Consider the following 16,197-nt stretch of genomic DNA (forward strand, 5'->3'; position numbering starts at 1 on the left):
TTTCATGTGTCTGAGCTGAGCGTCTTGTAGTAGGTTCTGTGATCTCCATTCTGTGCAGGATTGCACCACTGGTGAAACGGGTTATTAAAAGAGCAGAAGAGTCCCTTTTGTGCGGTCTTCTGACTCCCAGTAAGCCCTTGTGACTGCACAGTTCTTCCATGCTATTTTTCTTAGCTGGTTAGTTGATATTTGTTGACTATCTTTTTGTTAGAGGAAGGGTACTAGAAAGCACTTGGTCCATCCACACTCAAGAACTGGGCCAGTGTTCCCAGTACATATCTCAAAGTAACTGATTACAGATGTGCATGACCTTTAGGATCTTGAAAAACTGACAAAGTGAGCAAGAGATTTCTATCACTCGTGTAACACACAGGAGAGGCCATCAGTATCCTTCTCTATTCTGTTCCAACATGGTCATATGCTTGATTTAAGGCATCTTTTTGAGTCTTCTGGCAGGCAGCTTGAGAACTGCTGCAACTACCCTCAGCCTTAATAAAATTCGCAGCAGTAGCAAAAAATTCAGAAGACAGTCTCACCGTGCTGCTACTTTGCAAAACCAGTATCAGGTCCAGGAGCAATTCTGTGGACTGCAGTAAAAGCAATCCAAGCTCTCTACTGTCAGATGTCAAGCAAGAATGATTTTAACAAAGTCTTTGCCATTAAGTGGTGCATACATGTTTTCTCTCCCTGATAAACCTCGTTATCATTTTTTATGGCATACAATAGGGTGTAAACCACTGTATAGGATCACCTTTAGACTAATGCATGTTTTGTGGCTGGCTATGGGTAGATAAAGGAAAGAAGGCATGGAAACAGGCAAGGTGAAGGGAACAGGTCAGATATAAAAATCAGTAGAACTTTAGTTTTGTCTTTCCCACAAACAGGACTAAAATGTCTTGTAGTGTTGACACAAGGCAGGTACAGAGTACGGTGATGCTAAGGAGGTTAACAAGTGCATATGGAAACATTATGTCTGAAGAATACAGAACACTGAGAGCGAAAGTTTCCCATGAGATTTGCTAAGATACAAAAAGCCAGACAGGAGAGAGTTGGCTGCTCTCAGTGGAAGAGGCTACAAAGAAAGCCGTTGCACAAATTTATGGGAATAGCTGAGGGCGTAGAGGAAGATCAGTGCAAAAACTGAGGAGATAAGATCTGCGAGGTAGGTAGTGGTAAGACATGAGGGAAATCTTAGCTGGGATATGCATTTGAAAACTCTGTTTTGAAATGAGTTGAATAAACCATAGCTGGGATTCTTATATGCCAGCGTTTCAGATTTGAGCAGCCACATTGCACTATGCAGAGTCAGCAACTAGCAAAGAAAAGAAGCATCAAGTCAGATGTGAGAACAAGAGTCTGTTGTGACCCTCCTCAGAAGTGAATATCCAGCACAGAAAGTACGTGGGAAGAGATTTGTGACCTACACACGTCTCTACATGTTTTATGAACACTTGCCCAAAATGAAATATCAAAGCAGCTGCTGAAAGGCTGACATTTGATATTACTGTATCCTGTCAGCCATAGGCTAGCTTGGGGCTAGTCTACATGCCCAGTCATATTTCACTCCCAGTTTACATTAAAGTTCCACTTATAAATGAGTTTAAAAGGATTAATTGATGGTTAGTATGAGTTATAAACATACTGAATAAATAGCAATATGTACATAATTGCAAGCACGCCCATGGAACGTGTTAGTGATGGTTATAAACAATCTAGTACAGTACTCAATGAATGGATAATTGTTTTATCAAGTTTCTGTGTTTACTTTAATATGGAGCGTGACTACAGTTTTATATCTCAGTGACGAGCCTTTTATAAGGTGCTTATATGTCCTACTTTGGCTTTTCTGCTTCTTTGGAGATGGCTGCTGCTACTTTTGACTTAGAATAACCGTGATAAAATCAAACTCACTGTTTCTCATGGGTGACACTGTGGGCATGCCTGAGGATCAGATTTAACACACAAGTCTATCATCAGCCTTATTCAGAGGTAAATAGACAGCATCAGCTCCGTATGGTGCATGATAGTTCTTCAATGAACTGACCCAAAGCAAATGCCAGGCTCTATTAGTATTTGTGATCTGGCTGGAAATACGGGACTCTGCTTGTGTTTAGATTTAGTTTAAGGTGCTGTTTTCAAGAGGCTGTGAAATGAACTGCGGTAAAGATAAGGACCTGCTTTGAGTTGAAGTTTGCTCTGAAACAAATTGTAACAGCCAGGCAGTGCTGGATAGACACATAATTTCTGCACAGTTTAAGAGAGAAGCATTCTAGCCCAGGAACTAAAGAAATGTTATCATTTTATATGAAAGCTGCTAATTTCAGACAATATCAAATGAATCTTAATTGGATGGATGTCATTAGACAGGTAGTCATTATTGTTGATATTCCTCTGTAGTTTTGTTTGTTTTCTGATTGGAAATTAAGAAAGATTTCTGTACCTGACTTTTTCCACTTGAGATTCTTGGTGACATGACCTCTTATTGGAGCTGGGACGCAGTCACTCTGGATTTTTGGAAGATGAGTGACCATAAGAACTGAATTCCACTAGAGAAAGAGAAAGGATAGTAATTGATTACCTCAGGGGGAGTTGCCTTTGTTGAGCGTGAAGTGTAAAATGAATCCTCAGACAGTCGTTTTACCATGCATGCTACTTCTTTGGAAGTTTTCATTGGCTGATGCCTACACAGTGTGTGGAAATTTCAATGCATCTGAAGCACTTCCTTCTTAGGAAACAGTCCACAACCTGTGGTTCAGTCCTTTATCCACAAGGCTTGCTTAGTGTGAGATATAGATGAAAGATGTGCTTTCAAAACTGCTTTCTGTGTACCTTGCTCAGCTAGGGATGTGGATTCTAGGCTGCTCGGGTTCATCTTCCAACTTGATCGTGGCTCCTTCTGCCAAGCTTAAGTCAGGCTTGTGCCACCTTAGCTGAAGGAATTTTTCCATCAAGTCAGCTCCCACGTTGAAGACCAGAGCCAGCCAGGCCAAGCCAAAAACAATCCAAATTGCAGTTAGGCTCCTGTAGACTGGGATATAGTGCTTGTTGGGGTTTGTGCCTGAAAAATCCAGGAAACTTTGCATATTAGTCTTGACAGCTTCGGTCTGCCAGAAAACATACATATTCATACACCTTCTCCACTCCCTGTAAAAGTGTATGTTTAACAAGTTTGTGTGATCTATGAGCATTCTTTCTTTCTTTTTTTTTTTTTTTGTGTTCCAACTTTCAAGTTAAGCTTAGCACAATTGGCATCAAATCTCTGAAGCTGAGGCTTTGTAATAAGAATAGCCATATCTAATGCTAATCAAGGGTACACAAAATTGAGTGTTCCTAGTTACCAACAAAGCAAAAAATGATCTTGGAAATCCAGTGCTGAGTCCATATCAGTCATATTTTACTCAAGAGGCACACAAAGGATTTCATATGATTTAGAAAGATATGGTTTACCACCTCAGTGATTGATTTTTGTAGGGTGATACCTCAGTAATCACCCGTAGAATATTATATAGGAGATGCAGCCATTTTAAGTGGTTATGGGAATCTTAATCCCCAGTTTGATATTTCCACGGCATAGACAATCATTGCAGCTGATACAGGCACAGGACGGCACCAAAGCCATCTATTTAGTCTGTCATCCAGATCATCACAAAACTCCACAGTGCCCAGATTCAGCATAAGATGAGATTTTATCTCCTTATGAGACATAATTACAACCTCTGGGAGAGGAAAGCTACTACTCATGAAGTAACAGACCCTAGTGTTTCTAACAAATAAACGCACTATACTTAATCTATTAAGAGCATTTGTTCATACAAGTGGGTGGAAAAACAGCCCTTCACATGTGTCTACTGCTATGTCTCAGCCTAGATCTCTGAACACTATGTAAACTCATCGGGTTTGTTTTCTTTCACAGGTGTCCGGGGTTGCCAGTAGTATTCTCCCTGCTGTAAGTACTGATCATTACATATTTGACATGATTTCTTATTGGGAATGGTAGGCACTTGCTGAAACAATTTACTGTTAGGAAAGGGTGGTTCAAAGGCTTAATACTGACAAAGACATTTAATTTATATTCCACCTGTCACTCATGGATCATATTCGTACCAGCTTGGACATCGCCACTATTGCATGGGCGCTCAGTGGCATATGTGAAATGAGTCTGGTGACTCAGCTGCCAAGAGAAAAATGCCCATGTCACATAACACATTAGCTCATTATTGCCAGTCTGGATCAGCTCACTCTTGTACCAGATTTACAGTGGAATGGATATCTATGCTCTCTGTATTTAGCTTTATACTACAGTAATCAATTTCAACAAAGCTCAATTCAGTTCACCTTCTTCATTACCTACTACATAGTCCCCAAATCCAATGGTGCTCAGAGTGATGAAAGTGAAGTAAAAGCCTTCTCCGTAACTCCAGCCTTCTACATAACTGAAGACCAATGGTGGAAACACTAGAAAAAGCAAGGTCCCAGTAGTCAGGAAGATGGCCACTGCCAGTGTTTGAACCACCTGAAAGATAAAAGGAAGATGGCAGCTAAACAGCACTGTGCAGTTGTCTAGCGGAAATTGCTGAGTCTGTTTTGCTCTTGGATCACAAACCCACTACAGCTGGAAGCAACGTCCAAAAAAGGAAGGACAAACCATGCACTGCAGGCTGACCTTGCTGTTACCCTGCACATAGATATTGTACTAGTTTGTATGTTGAATCAAAAAAATCTCAAAAGTAAGAAAAAAAGGAGTGTTTTTTTTTAAAGCTTTATTGCCATGAGTTTTAAAGTATGCTCAAGTCATATTTTAAAACTTATGGCAATCATAGGAATGAAATACTCACTTTACAGTTTCAATTCAAGTGGAGACGCTCTTGTAATCAATTGGCTCCCATCTTTGAGGAAAATCACCAAGTATTGCATAACTCACTATGCAAAGATTGGCAAGAACAAATTAGGGTTCTCTTCACCATGACTGCTTCCAAAGATTTATAAAGTGACTTGCAAGAGCTCAGCCAAAAATACGTTTGGATGAAATCTAAGTGAAGTCACTTTGCCTGCTTTAATTTTAACTTAGAAGCACTTAGAGCAGAACTGTTTTCTGTCAGCACAGGGCAAATCTGTGTCTCAGTACAAACATCTGCCTTCTGCAAGATAAGCTAAAGCACATGTGTCTGCAATAGATAAGTGCACAGAATGGTCAGTAGATGGGTCACGACAGGGGATTTCAGGAGTTTAGGACTGAGGATCAGGAACTCATGGATTTCCAGGGAACGTACTCTGGTGAACTTTTGACTAGTGATGTGTGGGCTGATACAAACTCATTGTAATTGTTTAAAAATGCCCTCAAGGGCATTCAAACCAGAGTATGATTTTCTATGCATGTGCCTATTGTGACTGGATGAAAAGCCAAACCACTATTTATAAAGTAGAAGGTCCAGGTACCATGTTTTTCTTTCCCTCTCTGTATTATCTCATATAAAATAGCCCACTGAGCTTGAGAAACTTGGCGTGAGCCTACTGGGTGGCTTTGACAAATCACTTCTGTATTACATACCGTGTCTCTTCAGCTGTATAATACTACTTACCTCATTTGCAAAGCACTTTAAGAATTACTGATCAATATGGTTATAGTTTATATCTATTCTTATTTATTTCATCCCAGAAGTGTGATAGCATTTAATTACATAATCAAGTTTGCATAAAATTTTATACTGAAATGCACAGTATTACTTTTTACCCTGGCTTTTAAGAACTTTATGGTACAAACCTGTAACGTAGGAAACAGTAAATCAGGAATGAAGAAGAACTGACTGTAATTAATTCCCAAAGCATTACTAAGTTGTATTTAAAAGGAGATGACCCAACTTCCTGGAAGAGTCTTTTCAGAGTGAACAAGCAGATACAGCTCCAAAGCTTTGTTTGATTATAGGAGTTCTGCCACAAATGAAGTGTTACTTCAGGAGTGAAAAGAAAAAAAAATCACATCCCTGAGGTGCTATTAGAAATCTCAGGAAAGATGCAGCTATACTAGCATGAAAATCCTTCTGGTGGTAGAGCTGCATGTATTTGGGGAATAGATGTAGGTTATGCAGCTAAAGAACTTCTTGACAGAAGTTGTGCATTTGACAGTAGCTTTATAGCTTTCTCAGTGTAGAATCATAGAATGGGTAGGGTTGGAAAGGACCTCAAAGATCACCTAGTTCCAACCCCCTTGCCGTGGGCAGGGAAACCCTTCACTACACCAGGTTGCCCAAAGCCTCATCCAACCTGGCCTTGAACACTTCCAGGGTTGGGGCATCCACAACTTCTCTGGGCAACCTGTTCCAGTGCCTCACCACTCTCAGAGGGAAAAATGTCTTTCTTATATCCAATGTAAATAGGCAGAGCTAGGTAAATAGATAGTATAGGTAGAGAATGCAGTGACTCAGAGATTTTACAAATGAAAAAGAGAAAAAAACTTGTGCTGAACTCTGAAATGTTTCAACATATCTAACATATCTAATCTCCCTTTTCCCTAACTAAAAGGGTCAATTCATTGAACCTTTACTCAGAAACATGCACTAACTTTTTTATAAATGACCTTCACGTATTTTCTATTATCAGTGCTTCCCTTATTCCAGTATATCTGGACTAGTTCAATGACTTACCAATAAACTATAAATAAAGAGAAGGAGTATTTAGTTTCATCTCAAGAAAAGAAGAGGAAGTGCTAAATTGCTGGCACAATCAGGGAGGGTAATTCAAGCCAGATTAGCAGGTCAATAAAAATAAGTTGTCTTTGCACAGTGTAGAGTTAGATTCTGGATAGATGCTAGTGTAGGCTAGATATTAAGAGCTTGATTCAGCAAAGTGTGTACGTGCATGTATTCTGTTAAGATCACCAGAGCTCAAGGACCCTGCTCAAAATTGAGGCCATGCTTGCTTAACAGTTTTGCTAAGTCAGGTTTTAAAAAGACAAATATAGAGTCCCTCAAGCGAAAGCAAATTGCTTTAAAGCTATTGTAGATAAATAAAGTATATAAATTTTCTGATAGAGAACCACATAATTGCTGTGGTTCAGAAAAATGTAGGCAGACACAAGGAAACTCAATCTAGCAGCGGCAGTACCTTATCTGAGAAGAGAACTTTAATTAGTTTTAAATTAGTGGAAATAAATGATAGATTGACACTTTACCTGTGCACGGCCTGGCTTTTGTACCCATCTTTCCAGAGTAATCAGATGAGCATTGAGGCCTTTCCCCAACTGATTAAGGAAGGCCAGGTTGAGGGGCACTCCAAATAAGGCATAAAACACACAGAAGATCTGCCCTGCCACTGTGCTGGGGGACAGGTTACCATAACCTGGGAAAAAAAAATAAAACAGCTACATGAAAAGGCTTTACAGTCAGGTTGCGGGCCATTATGAGAAGTTCCTAGGCTTGGAAGCTCAACTAAGCTTCAGGAAGCTGTGGACCTATGATTTTCTGCATTTAAATCTGCCTACAAATTGCCATAGCTTATGATAGAGCCCTGTGTGCATTCCCTACTACTAACAGAACATTTAACGTGAAAAATGTTACTCTTAAAAAGTGTGTTGTAATATTCTATAGGTCTCTGATTTCGTGGTGAGTGCAACTGAGTGCTTCAAAGCAACCTCAAGATGTGCTGTGCATGTACAAAACGATATTGCATGTACCTAGCACTCAGCTTTTTTTGCAGGTGTAACATGCTGGATACACAAGAATAGTACAATTGGAAACCAATAGAAAACCATAATCCACAGTAGACAAGATTGTCCTGCAGGTGTATTCTGTCCACCAATGGCACATTTCTGGGGACTTTACAGGACAGCTGGAGGAAACCTCTATTTATAAAGGAGAGTACCTCACCTATAGTGGTGACAACAGTTCCTGCAAAAAAGAAAGAGTTGCTGAAGTCCCAGTTACTGGGATTCGTAGAGTTTCCTTCTGGGTTGACTCCTTTTTCCCACGCTTCCATGAGGACCTGAGGCAAAAGATGTTCAAGGAGCAAAGATGAGTAATTCATTAGACCAAATAAGGAAGAATGCCAGAAAAAAAGAGAGAAGTAAATACTGCTTTCCATCTTGAGCAAGCAGAGCAATAAACAGTGTAAATAACAGGGTAAAGTGACTAAAGTGGTCTTATGCTGACGTGGTAAAACTTGGAAATAGAGCTGGCCAGGAACTTGAACTCTTGTCACTGGAGAACTGGCCATTGAAGCAGGATAGGTATCATAACTATGTGAAAGCTAAGGGGAAGGGAGTGGAGTGGAGTGAAGAGAGTCTCCAAAGCGATCAAGCTGGGAAAAGAAAGTGAAGCTATGCCATAAAAAATAAAGGCAGTTCCTCTTCTCTCCTTTCCTAGTCTAGTCATCTCATTCCAGTTTTTAATGGGCATGTGTAAATGTATGGTTGTGTCTGTGGGGAGGCGCAAGGAGAACATGCTCATTTCTGTTTCCTCCAGGTAAGTACTAGTGAGGATGAATTACTACTTTTGGCTATGTCTTCCCAATAATTTTCGATGAGTATTAGGCTTCTCGTAGTCTGAAAGATTAGCTAAGGAAATATTCTCTGCTATTCCAGATAGCTCTTACCAGATGACCAAAACGACCATGTGCAAAAGAAATGCTGTTCCTGTTTATGCATCAAATATCTCGTTAGGTGCCTTAGCGAAGACTGTGTTCCTTTGCTCTCCCCAAGGATTTCTCTGAAGGAGACTGGTTACCCTCTGCTCAGAGGCTGGGGTTTCAAGAATCCCCTTGTTTGTTACAAGACCACTTTCGAGGTCCAGATCATAGCCTTCTTCATTTTGCCAAATGCCTGAAGGAATTGTTCATATCTCCTAGAGGGTTTTGTATGATGCAAGATGTGAGCAGGATTCAACAGCAACCCCAGATTTAGTGGGTTCCTGGAGTATGATACCAAAACAAATATTCTTTCTTGATTCAAATGTTGACCACTGACAGAAGGATTGCTTATCTGATGAACATACTCACTACAAGGTATCTGATTTTGCATAGGTTCTGCAATATTAGCTAATCCGTGCTGGTGGATTGGTATCCTAAGTTTAATAGCTGATGTTATTATTCCTTCAGTACAAAATCCTGAGTCAAGTTCATCAGATAGGGCTGCCAGGCATCATCACATGTGATCTCATGATTGGAAATGTCAGTAGAGTTTCTTTTCAGTATGACAAAGAACACTATATTATCCATTAAAAGCCTGTTCTTAGAATGGGAAGAATTTGACACGTGAAATTATCTACAGTTGACTATTTTACTTGCTGGTTAGAAAGAACACACAGAAGCTACTGATACGTAAGTCTTCTGAAGTTTCTAAAATAATCACGGGTTTAATTAATCCCTGTAAGGAACACTTGTCAGTTCTATCCATTTCAATGCATAAGAGTGCAGAGGACCTACATTCAGATCAAAAAAGTCAACATGGAATAGTAAGGCAATGTTGAATGTTGAACGCTTCAGACAGTTCTGACAAGGCCAGATTTCTTGGTATGATTCTTGGTTTTAAGTATAACCCCATGAAAGAAATGGTGCCCAGGAGAATTGTTCCTAAACAAACATGTTGACGTGGGGCAGTTATGAGGGCTCCCAGCTCCTTTCCATCGACAGCCCAGGTAATGGTTATGGCTGGAGTGTGAACAGAGCAGCTGCTGAATGGTTGGTGAACATTAGCTGTTGCCTTTGCGAGCAGAAGTAGCCATTAAGGAAAGCAATGTGCTATAACTTACAGGAAGAGTAAGAAGCCGTGGAGAGAATAAAAACTGCCTGCCATTTATGCTCCTGTCCCCCTGCCAATGCATATTGCAGCCACTTGTGGTCATAGACAAGGTTTGGTCCTCTTGGTCTATATTTGTATCAGTTCCTTAGAGGATGAAAAAGTATGGACATAATCAAAAGGGATTTAAATAAGGTACCTCTTTACTCAATGAATCTGCTTCTCAGTTATGCTGTCAGAATGGCATAATTTCCTGACCAAGGTATGTTTACAAGAGACACATTAGATCGCAGAGTTTGGATTTGCACTTCACCAAAGCTCCAGCCTGTTCAGCTTCGGAGCTGCAGCTCAGGGCCATCTCTCAGCTGGGCAGGTTTAGCCAAACAGAGCCATGAAGTTTATGGACACGGAATTGCAAGAATTTGCTTAATGCACAATCAAGTAAAAAATTAATGAATTGTAACTCTATTATTAGTGATAATGGATATGCAAAAAAGAAGCCTGGGTTGATTCTTAGATTCCAAGATTTAGGTTTAAGGAACTATAAGACAAGACACCTTATACTTGTCAGCTGAGCAGACTGAATCTAGCGGCTGTGTCTCACCACAGCCTGAATACTGTGACTTTTCAGACTGGAACTTCCGACATGACGAACAGGCCTCCTTAACCAAATAGTTAAAATGTACAGAGAGATGATTGCTTCCCTACATTAGTTCTAGAGTTAGAGATTTAATATAGAAAGACTTCTATTCCCTACTATTAGTAAGAGCCTACTATTAGTAAGAGCCCTCTTAAGAGGTCTTATAACCGACAGGTAAGTCAGAGGGCACCTGCACTTACATTTACCTTGAGGACTATAAAGTCTAAGCAGTTTGAAGCTTAGTGCATTGCAGATGATAATTTGGTGCCCTCAGCCGGTTTTGCCTGGAACAGCTTACAAATGAAATGTGTCTAATTCATCAGAGACGCAGCAAAATGTGATTCTCTGAGTGGCATAGCAGTTTCAAGGAAGCTCCACTGGAACCAGAGAGAGGAAAATCTGGACATGTGTGAACCCTCCCTAAAGTTTCCAGAGTATCAGAGATTTAACTAAACCTTTCAATCCTATGAAGTATTCTAATTTAGTTTAGAATAAGAATCAGGGTTTTCTCCTCTACAATCATTATCACAGAGATAAGGGAAAGACAGGTAATATCACCAACTGGTGACGCTGAAAAAGCCAGACATGTTTCTAGGCATGTAAGTTCTTGAAAACTCTAGTCATTTTCTGGTCAATGCCAAATGTTCCACAAGAAATATGTCACAGTATTAGTAATTAGAATATTGTCCTTGTAGACAGAGGTTCAGGCACCTTTTCTTCCCTTTCTGTTCTGAGCTTTACTGTTTCCTTAAATCCATTTACAGAATCTGGGCTTTTTGTTAATCAAAAGCATATACCTTTGTGGAAGTCCTCTGACTTGAATGGTGCAAACTTGCAGCACGTTTAGAGTTTCTATCAGGTTTAATGACATGGTAGAAAGAACTCAAACTGTTTAGGCACCCAGCTCTGCAGCAGGATAAATTTTGAGCATGAAGAAAGTGGTAATTCAAGGATTTCTGTCCAGTTCTTGCAATACTAGAATGAGAATCTGTCTATAATAATACTAAGAAAGGTCTAGTAATTTATCTCCAGGCAGTTTTGAGGAACTGAAGATGTCATAAAATGACAACCCATATTGAACAAGAGCCCTTTATCTCTGATTATAAGTGGTAGATAACACAGTTCATGATGGTTGACTTTACGTTTTCTTTAGAGGCCTGGAAGTGCTGGACCACCTTCAAAGGCAGTAGACAATTTCTAGTAAAAAAGAAGGGCAGAATTGGCACAGGTTTGGACTGGAGAACCTTGGAAGGGCAACTTACTGCTTGTAGGTTTGATTCTTGTTTTTTGTCCCCGTGCATCATTCCCATATAATAATTAATGAGGGAGCTAAAACCCATGAAGTTGACATTATTGAAAGGTAGCATGAAGGTGCATCAGCAGATTTGCATATTTTGGGAATTCCTGACTGGGAAAAGAAAGCAATGCAATAGATCAAGATAAAGAGGTATGTGAATGAGCTTGAGAAACCTCTGCCTTTCTCTTGTACAGTTAGTCCTTTAATGTCATGGACAGCAGATCAATTTATGAAGTGCTTGGCCACAACAATACAATTTCTTCTAACCAAGATAATGCTTGAGCCAAAATAATGGGAGAGCCTGTTCCTCTTACCTGTACAAACTGCTCCAGGGCTTGCCTGTCCAAGCATGTGTAGTTCTGCAGGAACCTGAGCTTCTCCAGTTGGAACTGGTCCCGAAAGTGGGTCTCTGCCTGCTTCTCCAGCAGCTGGAACACCATAGCTCCCAGAAGGAGGTAAAAGAGATACCCCAGTACCAGCAGCGGAGTCCATCTGATCTGCCGGTTGTGTACGGTGAGGAGTGGCATGCTGCTGCTCTGCTGCTGCCAGTCCCTGCTCAGTACTTAATAGGTTACTGTCCTAAGACATGTACTGCCCAGGACACCCAGGAATCAAACACCCATGTTCCCAGCTACTTCCCTGGAGAAATTTTTGACAGAACATACATGTATCAGGCCTATAGGAAATGAGACTAACAGGCAAATTTTATCTCTCCACATCTTTTCTCTATCTAAAATAAAGGGAGAGAATTTATGGCTTAATAAGAATGTGAATCATAGTGTTTTTCTTTGATTAAAACAACTTGTATCCAAAGATCTCAAACAAATGAATGAAGCCTGACACAAGCTGTCTGAGATCGGTATTGTTTTCCAGGCTGGGAAGCTGAAGTAAAATTATGGTTGAATGACTTACCCAGGGTCATATGAACATCAAGTCATGGATTGACTCTTAAAGTCTTGACAAGCAAAGCCTTACTCTAAACACTAGACTTCTGTACAAAAAAACGCTATAAACTTTCTAATTGCAGCAGACTCCCCAGAACAAAGAAGAGTACGGAGCTGAATAAATAGAAAAGTCAATAGCTGCTGTCTGTACCACACAAACATTGCCGGCACCAGTGAAAACAGCATGACGAAGCTCATAAGCATCCTGAATTCAGTCTGGTCACAAGACAGACCTTCTCTTTCTCTTCTAACCCTAATAATACCAGTCCCTTCACTGCCTGGCCTGCCGCTCCTGAATTCTTTGTCAGATGACCCCACCCTTTAGTCCATAGAGTTAGATAATGAACCACTCATGCCTACTGCTTTCAGTCTCCGTATTGCCCTTTTAATCCAAATGCATAAGGGGGAAGGGGGGTTTAAGGTTAATCGTTAGCTAAAAAAGTATCAGAGGGTCACTCACGGGAGCCTTAATGATTACCATGCACTGGAAATGAGCTGGGCTTGCATATTTTTCTGTAGGAAGAGCTTTATGGCTAGTGTCATCTATGCCACATTGCTTCTGAAAGAAAACACGCACTCACACACAGAGCAAGAAGCCCATGTGGCTAGGTCTGCCATTTTGTTATTAAACTCCTGTCCCATCAAAATGTTCTGGATACAGATATCCCTCTTTTGCTTAATATTTAGATTGTTTTACACCTACCTTCAAACAAGAGGTAATGCTCAGAGGAAAAGACTAAAAAAATGGTTTCATTCATATCTGTATCTGGGAAAACCTCCTAGCCTAGGACCAGCCACCTCCACCCAGAAGAGGGTGATTGTCAGAAGGCGGCCACTTGTCACTCTGAAAAGCGAAAAGTATTGTGGAGAACTCCCAGAAAAACATGTTGGACTTTGGGACTGCTCTGTTGCTGTGACTGGGGAACAGAAAGATTTCTGTAGAGAAGTACAATGTGCAAGGAGTCAGAGCCTTGGTGCTCTGGAGTTTCTTTTCAGCTGAAGTGAAACATTTTCTACAGCTATAGTGGCATTGATATTACCAAGCACTGCATTAACATTGTGAAGCAAACTGGTGTGAAGCAACTGAGATGTCCAACTTATCATTGATGGAGGCCTTCTCTTGGTCTGTGCTAAGGGCGACAACTACTTTCTGAGAATCTAACAAGAACTTCTCTCTTGCATCTCATTTCCATAATCAAAAGGTACAGCTTATTGTTCCATACCTTGTGAAACGTTACGGGTAGACAACCTGGGATGTGGCACAACTGCCTGTTACATTAGCAGGGCTGTCTCTGGTGAGAGATCCAGATGTTTGTTGTGTTGTAGTTTATATGAATTATGTCTAGCAGCCCAAGAGAATGCTAGCTTACTGGTTTTCTGGAATGAATCCAAACACATGTGCATAGGTGGGTTGAGACAAATTCCCACAGTTGAAGTAGGTTTCACAATTAAGGGCATGAAACTATTAATTAAGTTACAAGTCAATAAATATAGCACTGAACCTCTTTCATGTCCCCTTCTCTTCAGTTCAGTTCAACAAAGCATTCCAGCTGCCAAACTTGGCAGTCTAAATTATGCTTTGAGAAAAAATGTCCACTTAGCCTTACTTTTAAGATCTTAATTTTCTGACGATTTTGCAAATTGAGTCACTAAAACTATCCAGGTGTGTTTACTTCTATATTTTGGATATTCCTATTTAAAGTATTTCAACATTAGAGGTGTATCCTGTTTGGTTGGTGAAGTGAAATGATTTCTAACCAACTTTCAGAGAAGGCATTATCATCTTTACTATGACTATTATTTGAAAAGCATTTCAAAAAAAAGGCAAGAAAAACCCCAACAAACAATTAATAGGTAATATAACAGACAACTGGAGAGAACTTCAAGAGACATAGAATATGTGATAAGATGCGTCCTGGGGCTGATGTAGAAAGCAGTGTTTCTGCAGAAAGACGCCAAAAATAAAAAAAAATCAATTGCATGTGCACAAGAAACTGCAGAGTAAATATGCAGATAGAGATAAACCACTTTACAGCTGAATGACCTTACAGATAAATGCAAGGGCAAATCATGAAGCACACGTTTAAGAAAGTATTTTCGTAAACACGCACAGTTCCATACAGGTGAGCAGGGTTGTGTGCTCTGAAAATGTGAAAGACAACAGTCTGTAAGTAGTTGATGCTGCTATATTTACTCCCATGAAAAAGCTACAGAAATATGTATTGATATATTTCAAGTTATAGAAATCATCAATATTCTGTTTGCAAGGTTTATTTTTCCATAGTGTCAGGTTGCAACATAGAAATAAAACAAAACAAGATTCTGTGCAGTAGTCCAGAAGTTATGTCTTGCCACTCAAGAAAGAAAGAAAGAAACTCAAATATGTAAATTTGGAAGTAAACTGAAGACAGATTTCTGAGGGAGTTCTGAACCTGGAAAAGGGAGCTCAGAATGGCTTACCTCATTGGAAACAAAATTTGGCTTCCAAGTAAAAAGGCATAATACACAATAAGCCAAAACACTAGCAGATCCCTTTTGATAATGGGATGACAAAGCACACTGTCTAATCTAAATTCTCTTGGTGCTCTTTTAATGTTCTTCTGATTAAAAAATAAACAAAATCTGAGTTCACAAACATTAGAAATAAAAAATGCTGAAAGCAAAAACTTCTTGAGAGTAGCTGAACTTGGAAGTTTACTGTTACTCAGAAGTCCTGCTGTTCCAGTGCTCCCTGCCAATGTTAAACAGGAGAGTGCATTTGGTCTCAAAGCCAAGGAATAATGACTTCTCACAAAACATATTTTGAATCCAGAGCTGAACGTGACCCCCTTGATTATTCCTTCACTTACCGTACCTTCCTCCCTCAATGCTGTTGTAATATGTGATTGACCCAGCAGGATCCAGCTTTTCCCAGAGAAAATCTGAGCTGTTCTGGAAAGGACAGATACCAAAATGACATCCTAGTCTACCATTACAATAATGAATCACTTTACATATATTACCTGGAGCAAACGAAAGGATTCAGGGTTCTCCAGTTGCTTCACCTATTGTTGTTACAGTTCCTAAAAATTCTTAAACATGGACAGATGCTAAATAAAAGATAAGCCAAAAATAACTGTCACGGTTTCCTCACTCTCTATTTCAAAAGCCAGAAAAAATACCATTGCGATCAGCAGGAGTGTAACTTACATAGACACAAATAAACTGTTTCTGAAATTAGTAATGAAATGGCTGAAAGGTACCTTGGCTGATCCTGTCATCCTCAAACTTCTGATGAAAAGTGAATTTTTGGACTAGTTTCTCCGTACAGAAATGTCTCTATACAGAACCAGGTGACAAACTGGATGCAAAGATCCACAGAGTATGCATATCAGCCCGAACAGTTTGTACATGGAAATACTGAATTGTTTTGAATTCGCTTTGCTCCTTGGATGACTTTTAAACCCTGCACTTCAGAGAAGAGCTAAGGAAATTATTTTAAAACCATATTAAATATAAATAACAGTAACATTTCATTTCTTCGAGCAATGATTCTTGACAATCACGACATTTGGCAATTTTCTACTTCTGATTTTGTTCTCACTCCAAA

At 39.9% G+C, this 16,197-nt stretch overlaps 1 protein-coding gene across 1 annotated transcript; it reads right to left on the reverse strand.

The window, feature by feature from the left end:
* Window positions 1-2,834: 2,834 nt before the first annotated feature.
* On the reverse strand, window positions 2,835-12,191 carry LOC104382723 (potassium channel, subfamily K, member 16). Its single transcript, XM_009990733.2, has 5 exons — window positions 11,979-12,191; window positions 7,863-7,977; window positions 7,169-7,335; window positions 4,348-4,513; window positions 2,835-3,058 (listed from the first exon to the last, which is right to left on the reverse strand). Exons 1-5 carry the CDS (start codon window positions 12,189-12,191, stop codon window positions 2,835-2,837), a joined length of 885 nt encoding a protein of 294 aa, XP_009989035.2.
* Window positions 12,192-16,197: the final 4,006 nt, after the last annotated feature.

The sequence above is a fragment of the Tauraco erythrolophus genome, chromosome 2, assembly GCF_009769465.1.
Source record: "Tauraco erythrolophus isolate bTauEry1 chromosome 2, bTauEry1.pri, whole genome shotgun sequence".
Taxonomy (NCBI): Eukaryota; Metazoa; Chordata; class Aves; order Musophagiformes; family Musophagidae; genus Tauraco; species Tauraco erythrolophus.